Consider the following 10,505-nt stretch of genomic DNA (forward strand, 5'->3'; position numbering starts at 1 on the left):
TATTAGATTGATCAATCCTTGTATATTAATCAACAACCTTATACATATTTCTCTCCTCCTTATATAAAGATGGAAGAGGCTAAGCATGGCTTCATGCTTTTTCACCAAAAGTGTCCATGCACACTAAATGTGCATGTGATGTTTTGTCATTTCCTAAGTATAGGGCTCATGCACGCTAGATGTGCATGAGTCACTTTTAATGTCACGTGTAAATAAAATATTCACACCCTAAAGAATACATGATTTTTACCTTTTAATAAAGGTATGTGTAAATAAAGGTCGTATACGTATTAAATCTATATGTATAACACTAAAGATAAGTTATTACAATGGTAAAGTTTGGGTTTATCAATGTGGAGGTGCAGGGTTCGAATCCTGCCCTATGCACGTGATAAATGTTTTGATATATTATTTATTTATTTATATGTATCTAAAATCGGATATATTATTTTATGGTTTTCACGTAGTGTGTGGAATACACTACGACAACGCCAGCTGTTGAAGCATTGCACATGGTTGTAACGAAAGTTTCCCATGAAGAGGGGAGACTACTCATGACTATCATTGCTCTGAGTTCATCCTCAATTGTCGTCCCCTTAGACGAGATTTGGGAGCTTATTCTTTCGTACTCGTTGAGGTGTGCCTAAACCGAATTGGATTCTTTCATCCGCAAGTTGTAGAGGCGCCGGATCAGATACATCTTCGTTGCGGCAACCTTCTTTTCATAAGTTTCCGACTGTGTTTTCCAAAGTTCAAACGTTGTCGTGCATGATTGCACTGTGAAGTACACTGACTCCGACAAGTGCATCCAAATCGTGGCGCGGACGATTCTGTCTAGCTTTAGCCACTCGTTTGCCTTATATGCTTCTGGAGGATTTTCATTCTCAATCGGGTCTATCTGACCCTTGACTATGAGATAGTCCTGCATTTGTTCCTTCCAGAAGTTGAAGTTTGAACCGTTGAACCTCCTTAGACTCATCTCTGATGAGCCGGATGTTGATTGCATCTGCTTCGGTTTCGGTTGGTAAGACTCGGTTTGGAGTTGACTACGAACCTTAGTGGGGTGCAGCCGGTCGGTTCACCCGATATCGTTCTAGTCGGTTTTGAACCTGAGCCGGTTTGGTTTCGGATACTTGTTGTTGAACCTGCTCGGAGTAACTCCGGTAACTTGAGGGACAGAACCGGCTTGTCTTCCCGAATGTTGCCAAGTCGGAGTGAGCCCAGTTAGCTTCTGATTGTATGCTGAATACTGATTACACGAAACCGATTGTTTGGGCCGATTGTACTTCGGATGATTGCAGCGATGAGAGGGACGGATCCAACTGATCCTCCCGAATGTCGATCAGCCGAGTGAAGCACGAAGTGGTTGTTGCCAGGAGACCAATCTACAGCGGGTGGTTACAACAAGCGGGTGAATAGCGTCCGGTGACCTATTCGGATGTTGTTTAATCGAATGAAGCACGATTAGGTCGGTTGTTGCTCAAGGAGCTCCCCTCAAGCGGTTACAAACACAAGAACAGAGTACAACCGACTGGCTTACTCCAATTTGTGATTTAACATAGTGAGGTGGGAGCTTTTTGTTTTTCTTCTCCCTTCTCTGTTCTTCAAAGAAAACGAAAACAGAATGTTGTGTTGTGCGATGACGGCCGGCAACAGGTTGAAGAACCTCCAACGCTCTGATACCAAATGTTGAGGACAAGGCCGTCAATGCGGAAGTGCAAGCAACATTCGTGATGAAGATAGACACAGAGGGAGAGAAAGAGAGAGAGAGAGAGAGAGAGAGGCACAAAGTAATTGTTATATTCAATAGCAACAGTTACAAAGGACAACCAACCTTTACTAAAGGTTAAAAAGTCACTTTATATAGTGACTATCCTAGGGCAACTACCCTTTATGCTATTTACAGAAATAGCCCGAACTTGGGCAGTCCAGAGGGACAATGTGAATACAACCATTATATACTCGTATTCGACACCTTTTTACCACAATACTAGCAGTCCGAGTCGGCCTTTGCTTGCTAGCCTCTGGCGCCGCCTTGACTCCCCCTGCTTGTGGAGGGTCCGGAACTGCTGTCGGCACGTTCTCTGTGCCTTTGGTCTTGCTCTTGTCGGTCGCTACCATTGCAAGCTGACCCGCCTCGTCCACCACGCCCATGGGGCCGATCCGCCTCCATGTACATCATCCGACTGTCGGTGGGTGCACTTGTTGACGCACCAGCGTGGTTCTCCTCATTGATGTCGCATCAGGTGTTGTGTCATTAGCTCCGTCGACATAGCTCTAGTAACCATGCCCAAGCAGGTACTGGTGCAACTTGTATGACCAAGATGTGTAGTTGGATTTGTCAAGCTTCTTCACCGGGAGCGAGCTAGTCATTCCTCTGTCCATCACTTCTCTTTCTGTTCTTACCGAGTCTTAGGGTTTGTCTTCAGATGCTGATGTTGGCTGTAGAGGTTCTCATCCCTCGCGCTCTAATACCATGTGAAAACGAAGGTGCGGAAGCGTTAGACAACTGGGTAGCCGGATAGCAATAGAGAGAGAGAGTGAGTGAGAGAGAGAGAGAGAGAGAGAGATTAACACACAGAAGGTACGCAAGAGAGACAAAGAAAGAGCAGAACAACTTAAATCTATTATCAACAACTCTATAAAATTCTCTGTATATACAACGTGCTCAACAACACTATTTATACAAGTCCTAAAAGGACTGACAGAAGTATAGTGTACTTCAATGCTCACACGAGCGTCTGACACTAACTACGAGACATTAACTACCTAGTAGTCTAGGCTGCTACTAGGCTTCCGGTTACTGCTTGATCCGGCTAACCGGCTAACCGGCTCCCCAACTCATCGGCTCACTGATCTGGTTCATCCTTCTGGATGCCGATCCGCCTCAGGCTTATTCAGCCGATCCGGATCCGGTTGAGCTTGCCGCTCAACATGTGTGTGTGTGTGTGTGTGTGTGTGTGTGTGTGTGAGAGAGAGAGAGAGAGAGAGAACATGACGTATACAAAAAACAAGAAAACTGTATATTAACAAGAAGCAAGAATGAGCCAATAGTTACAAAAAGGAGGAGAAGGTGCTTATGTAGTCACCTTCTCACTACGTTCTCTCACTACAACCACCACTTAAAAGGAGGTGGAGACTTAACTACTTACTAAATATGTGTCATAGGACTTAACTTCTACGACACATTAGTTATAATACAAAAGAGGTGGGAAGGTCACACACTTGGGTGTTCGTAAGGTGTGTTCCCATACTAGGGAAGTTGAGTTTGATTCTCAACAGTTATGAATATATGCAAAAACTTCAAACTCATGATAGAGATTTGAACCCATGATCATGATATTTTTATAACTTTAACTAAATCGTTGAGAAATGTGACATTATGAAATTTCCTCGCTCTCATACAATTGAATGCATGATCACCAAGTGTCATGCTTGCATGAATGCCAAGTGGCGATCATAAATGTGTCTAAAGCATGATATATAAGCATGTGTTTGAGTATTTATGAGCAATTCCAGTTCAACACTAGTCTTCAACTTAATCTTGTAACCTTTGTTCTTATCATGAATACATTGCCAATCTCCTCCTCCTCTCCTCTCTCTCTCTCTCTCTCTCTCTCTCTCTCAAGCGAGCATATTATGCATTTGAGAACACATGCAATTTTGGAGATATTAAGTGTTGGGTCCTCAAGAAATATCTTTTTGACACTTTGGTGACCCCGGATCTTCTCTATGGGGTGGAAGTATGGGGCAGTAGCATCCCTAAATCTACGTGGAAAGAGTTTGAAAATGTCCAAAAACATTTTCTTACAAAGTTTCTACAAGTTAAGAAACAAACTCCCTACACCCTCCTCCTCCTTGAGACGGGATTGCTTCCCATTGAGATCATGGTCATCGAAAGGGTTGTTGAATACATGCTTAAGGTTCAAAAAAGCCCCTCACATCGACTTCCTAGAATTGCATGGGAAGCAAGCAAAAATATCCAAAAGATGCATAAAAGAAATTTTTTGTGTTCCAGTTGGATGCAAGATTTAGAAAAATGGTTTGGTAGATGGGATGCAAGACACTTGCTTCATGATGCGTCACTAGATTCCTCTGTAAATGAGGCCTTTTTGCAACGCCAATGTATCATGACGTGGGACAAATGTGGTGGCTCACCCTTCACACATTATACTACAAATGTTGCACCTAACTACAAAACCATATTCTTCGCAGAACGAGGAAGTTGTACACATCGATACATGTTAGAGCCCATCCAGATATCTGCCATTCGAACCATTGCTTCCATGTGACTTAGCTCGCACGCATTGAGATGTGAGACGGGGCGTTGGGGCACAAGTGATGAGAGTGGCTAACTATGCACACTTTGCCCTAAACAAGTTCGAGAGTCTGAGTATCACACTTTGATACAATGCTCTACCTTTGATCATATTCAACCATGCTTTCCACATCTCTTCAATCTAGCCCAATCCTTGCATGAATTTCTCTCACAACCACGATGTGCACTCTCGATTGCAAAAGTTCTTGAACATCGAGAGTCGCTACTCACCTTCACACATATCATGTGAAATGTAATATTTTTGGTCTCATAGGTCATATTTGACCTCCAAAGACGATAATATAATCTATCTATCTATCTATCTCTCTACATATCTCTCTTGTTTCCTTCTTCTCATTCCCTTCTTCAATTTTATCTTGTTTTTTGCTACCGCAATCACAACAGCCTTCCCATCAAATCGACCATGTCCCTCATTGATCATCTCTATGGCTTTGTTCAACCCAACCACATTTTCTCTTTCATGAAACATATGATCGATGATAGATACCACTTTGAAAAATTCCTCATTTGCCATTGGCATTCTCTCTTGTAGCTCTTTTATGTTGGAGTCACCATAGATGTCACAAAATCCAAATGACAAGCCGTGAAGGACAAGAATAACAAAGATAAGATATCTGGGCAATCTGAAAACTACGGCAAACGAGTGGAAGAGGTGGAACATGTGGATTTAACCTTTGTTGACAAGATTAGGAAGCCACCAAAATATGTTAATGTGACCAAGGACGATTCAATGTTCTATGACAACACCCTTAGTCTAGAGAGGGTCATTGAGGCAAAAGTTCAACTTTAACATCGATGAAGCTATATCTTCTCGACTTCGGAGCTTCCTATCATGGCACTCCATTTTCATCCCAATTCCATAAGCATACTGCCAAGGATTTTGAGCTAGTTTGAGATGGAAAGTCATAGCTAGTCTCTTGGTGGTGCTTTATATTTTGTCACATTGAGTGATAATTCTACTAGGAAGGTTTTGATAGAGTATCATGTTGCACATTATCTACCACTCTAAATGGGAACATGCAAGGAAGACTCATGAGAAGCATCCATGCATGCACTAGTGATAACACACTAACATTGGAATTTGTAACTCATCAAAGAAATTGCACCATCTAGAAGAGATTGCAAGATGTGGGATTTGTATAGACAATCCAAGCTCTCACAATTGGTCTGGTGTCTTATAGATTATTGGATACTCCCATTATTATCAATATCATCATGTTCATTGATAAAGCCAACATAGAGGGATCTAGGATTAGAATACATACTCCAAGAAAAAAGAGGACCTACCAAAGACCACATCCTACTCAGTCAATAGGTATACTAGCTACTAGGATTGCATCATCCTACCAAATCAATACAAGTAGTCTCTAATAGTTGGTGCCCTTGTGCTCTCCACCTTCTTTGTTTCCTTGCTTCTATATCTCGCTATGTCTTTATATATACATATACATACATATATATAGAAATAGGGAGTGATAGATGATTAATGAACTGATGGATAAATTAGCGATAAATATGGTAATGTTGATACCATGAGTAGCCTACTTTCTTCAATCTTAAATCCAAAATCTCCAAGCCATGTGGGTGCGTGAGATATATTTATATATATAATGGGGGCGGCGTTTCCTTTTAAAATTGTGAGTTAAAATTCAAACCTATTTTTATCGTCAGTTCAAATTCGAACCTATTTTTATTGTGGGAGTCAACTTTATCGGTCATACAAACAAACATATGTATATATATGTATGTATGTACATATCATATGTAACATACGTGAGTTCCATGTTTGTCTTCTTCGACATATGTACATATATGTATACATATGTATGTTACATCGTTTCAGGAGTTCATGGAACTCACATATGTATGTTACATGTACATACATATGTGAGTTCCATGAACTCCTGAAACGGATGCACACACGCATCTGTACATATGCAATTCTATTTATTTCTAGCAATAGCAGCAGCAGCAGCAGCAGCTGCCACTCACTAACTACTACTACTACTACTACTACTTACTGCTTCCCGCTACCAACTTAAAACTTAAATATTTTCTCCTAGGGTTTCAACATGGTGTTGAATGCTGCTCCAATTCTACTCTCCACCAAAACACTCACACTCACTCACAGTGTGTGTGTTGTTCGTTCCATTTGCTAACCAGAAGCAGAGGAACAGAGGCAACAGCGCAAACCCTAACTAGAGAAGTAAGCAAAGATCAGATCCATCACAAATTCTCACTATGTACATACTCCTTTCTCCCTCCCTGTGTTAGTAGTTCTTCTTCTATGCTTGGATACATACATAGTTATCTGAGAACACAGTTACTCTGTAGAGAGAGAGAGAGAGAGAGAGAGAGAGAGAGAGAGAGAGAGAATATAAAAACCAAAAGTGAGAAGAGAGAGTTACTGTAGAGAGAGAGAGAGAGTGAGAGAGACAGAGAGAGAGAAAGAGGGGGGGGGGGTAAAGGAAAATATATCTCACTTGTGATACAAGCAGAGTATACATACGTACATACTCAAACAGACACTAAGCTTCCATGGCGCAGAACAAAAAACAGTGTACTTAGTATGTATAACTCTGAGGAAACGTCTTTCCTTTCACTCCACTTCTCTTCGCTCACCGTTCCCTGCCTCCCCTGTCATGATACACCACTCTACTTATTCTCCACACTCTCACCTCTCTACTACAAGCGTGCTTAAATTTAAACGCAGCAAGGACCCCTGCTTGTGTCTCATATGGTGGCTCATCTTCCCCACAAACGCCACACCGCCATCGCCATCGCCTTCCTCCTACTCCTCATCTTCTCTACTTCATGTTGTGAGTACTTCGGTCTCCATAGTTTCTGGTTTTTCTTTAACTATGTCTGTCACTCATGCTCCTTCTGTGCGGTCTCTTTTTTTGCAGGCAGTGGTCGGGCACAGCATATAAAGCTTGTCCGCCGCCTCCGATGCACCGCATCCTCTCCATCTCCGAGGAACTGCTTCCATGTTTCGCCGGACACTGATGGAGACGACGCCAACAGCAACAGCAACACTACTGCCTCGCAGCTTGAGATCTCCAGTGTAAGTGTTTTATCCCCGTTATAATCTACGAAGCTACCATGATTACTAGGCTTCGCTGTATTTTTTTTTACCTCACCATTTCCGGTGCTCACCCTTTCAGCACAACCAAGATCTACAGGGCAGGGCCGCCAGTAGTTTGATCTACGGCATCATTGAGGATCTCGATGTTAAAGCAGGAATACAGTCACAGCGATCTGAAGGAGGCAAACCAGGCTGGTACTCATGGCTACGCAGGAAATCAGTCTTGGAGGAAAGGAGGCTGCTGCAATATAATAGGTCGAGCAGCAGGAGGGGGAAGCAAAAGAGGATACGCTGGGGAGGGTTTGTGCCATTGAATGCGGTGGAATTGGTGGACAGAGACAGAGTGGAGGAGGAGCAAGAAGAAGAAGAAGAACCAGGGTCAGGGTCAGGGTCAGAGGCGACCATGTGGTTGCCACCACCATCATTGGTGGTGGTGGAGAAGTCTGGCACGTTCGATAAGTACTGGTGCATCGCAAGGCCTTGGGCGAGCCCGGAAGTGGTGCAAGCGGCTCTGGATTGGGCGTGCGGCCACTCGGCTGACTGCAGGCTGATACAGCTGGCCCAACCATGCTACGTCCCCAACACCCTCCTCTCTCATGCCTCATTCGCCTTCAACAGCTACTTCCAGATCCATGGACAAGCCACCGGCACCTGCGACTTTGGTGGGGCTGCCATGATTACCAACATTGATCCAAGTGAGCATTCCTGGGGAGCTTCTGCCTTTTTTATTTGAGACTCAACATCTGAACTTACCCTATTTTGTGATGTCAAAGATTGTAGAAGGAGTTTTGTGTATGGACAAGTGAGTTTGGGTCAGTAGAATGTGCTAATCTCAAAAGTTTCACCCTGATTAGACACCACGGCATTGCTTAACCCATCAAATTTGACATATACTTTATGAACTATACTTCTATGTAGTAAGTAGGATGCAGTGATCCGATACAATTAGAAATTTGAAATGTGCTTCATGTGAGAAACTGGGCTCGCTAATTTCAAAAGCTAGAATTATCTATGATGAATCAAACATCGTGCTTCTATGGAAGCCATGTGAATTCAGTGGTTTGGTGCAGCGATATCATTAGGCAACATAATTAGCTAAGAGATATAATTAGTCTACGAAAGTGTTAAAAGGTTTCATGTCTTCATTGTGATGTAAGAACTGACATACATATTTGTTTTGATGGGCGTGTTGTAGGTTATCCCGGATGCAACTATCCTTTCCGGTATGTATGCAAAACAATTATGCGAGACATCTTCATAATTTATTATACACTAAAATTATGGTCTACTTTACCATTCCATTGCTTACAAACTAACCAACCATGACCTAATCATCCTAGGATCATAACTAAATGGACCGGCTTTTTAAACTTTGTCATCTGTGTTGCAGAGCTGGCCAAGTGGGAGCACCCATCAGCCATGCATCAAGCATCGGAAGAGGAGGATCTTTCGTGGTCCTGATGACAACATCATTATTACTTCCTCCACTGATCCTGTTGTGACATACACAAAATCCATACATATATAACCATAACCCCCCCTCTTTGAGTTGGTCGGTACCGCGTGTTTGTGTACTCGGCCTACGCACATCCTCTAACCTCCAATTTTTTGTCTGGCCAAAATCTTTGGCCACAGGCTCCCCCTGTATTTGAGCTCTTTCATCGTCGCATTAGATGTAGCAAATTTTTTTGGGGGGACCATCCCTCTATGAGGGTACTGATCATTATTACAAAATTTCCATTTCTTCTTTTCTCTATGAGGGTACTGATCATTAACAAAATTATTACATTGTCCATATTAATTTCATGTATGGTTCCATCAACATTTTGATTTGAATTGCCGCATCAAGCTAAAAGCTTCTTTGAACATGTTCAATTAGGGTTAGCTTTGTTGTGGAGAACGAAACCAACGAATATTGTTTCTTCATGACTTGGTGCGATGTTTGCTCCTCTCCATGTACGTTTGAGTGTGTCTTTGTCTGACCATGGGCATTTTCTTTGTGTTGCCCTAATTTTCCCTCTTAACTATATTCTTGTTGGTTAAATCAGAGGCATATATGTCGGATTCTGTTATGTCACAACCCACATGATTGGGCACGTCCCGAATTTATCCATGACATCCTCTAATCACTGTAACAAGGAAGAACGATATGCTGTCTCATGTGAAATGTGACGGCATTTTCAAACAGTTACCATGGATTGGGAGATAGGCTGCCTACTGACCGTTGCTTGCAAAAGAAACTCTTTATCATGGAATGGACGGTTAGATTAGATTGCTATTGTACGCCTTCACCCAGATTTTCAGAGATGTCATTGACTTTTTGGTGTAGAATGACCAATTAATGGCTGTTCGACACACTAATTATTTTAAAAGAAATTGATGTAAAACCCTTGAACTCCAGGTTAACAATGTAATTAGGAAAGACGGGATCATCTTTAAGATGGTTAGGATTAGTCTCACACATGCACATCAAAGGTGATTATTATGATAGAAATTGAGGCGGAGTTTAGCGAACAAAGGTATAGGTATAGGCAAGATTGCGAAATGAACCCACATAGTGTGGTCACTTATTGTTCAAAGGTCGAACTTCTGTACCAATCGATCATCAATGAAATTGTGTGAGCTACCATAGTCAAACAAGAATGTTTCGGAGCCCTAGTAATCTGCCCAATTGCTTTGACCAAATCATTAGGTCCCAACAAGTATTGTGAGAAGGAACAATCGCAAGAGCTCAAGTGTTGTGTATAAACTTATAAAATCTCAAGAGATTGTACCTTTGATGTCCTTGGTTTTGCCTTTCTGCTCCATGTTAGCAGATACGTTCTACTTCTCTTGAAACTGATGACATTTATCCATAGCGCAGCCCTTCATTACGCAATACATTATTAGGAAATGTCTTTTAAAAGTTGTGGTTGGATTGATCCCCATGTATTATTAGGAACTTAGATACATTATTAAAGTCTACCAAATACATTCGAAGGAAGCATGGAGCTACTACAACTAATAGGGACAAAGTCAATCCCATCTTCCTTCATCTAGGTTTGTGTTGTCCCGCTTACATTTCACATGCACACACGTTAG

At 42.1% G+C, this 10,505-nt stretch overlaps 1 protein-coding gene across 1 annotated transcript; it reads left to right on the forward strand.

Annotated features, from left to right (window-relative positions):
* Positions 1-6,856: 6,856 nt before the first annotated feature.
* LOC147854557 (uncharacterized) lies at positions 6,857-9,292 on the forward strand. The gene is made up of 5 exons (XM_087330867.1): positions 6,857-7,158; positions 7,246-7,403; positions 7,504-8,119; positions 8,620-8,647; positions 8,815-9,292. The coding sequence occupies exons 1-5, from the start codon at positions 7,077-7,079 to the stop codon at positions 8,924-8,926; spliced, it is 996 nt and encodes a 331-aa protein (XP_087186993.1). The 5' UTR covers positions 6,857-7,076; the 3' UTR covers positions 8,927-9,292.
* Positions 9,293-10,505: the final 1,213 nt, after the last annotated feature.

Source organism: Azolla caroliniana, unplaced genomic scaffold (assembly GCF_043228905.1).
Source record: "Azolla caroliniana isolate FFs.n. ecotype wild unplaced genomic scaffold, voAzoCaro1.0.p SCAF_15, whole genome shotgun sequence".
Classification (NCBI taxonomy): domain Eukaryota; kingdom Viridiplantae; phylum Streptophyta; class Polypodiopsida; order Salviniales; family Salviniaceae; genus Azolla; species Azolla caroliniana.

Bases quoted from the DNA above. Each gene is read 5' to 3' on its own strand.
- LOC147854557 (XM_087330867.1), top strand. From the start codon at position 7,077: ATGGTGGCTCATCTTCCCCACAAACGCCACACCGCCATCGCCATCGCC. The intron at 7,404-7,503 runs GTAAGTGTTTTA...TCACCCTTTCAG, and splicing joins CGCAGCTTGAGATCTCCAGT to CACAACCAAGATCTACAGGG. The intron at 8,648-8,814 runs GTATGTATGCAA...TCTGTGTTGCAG, and splicing joins GGATGCAACTATCCTTTCCG to AGCTGGCCAAGTGGGAGCAC.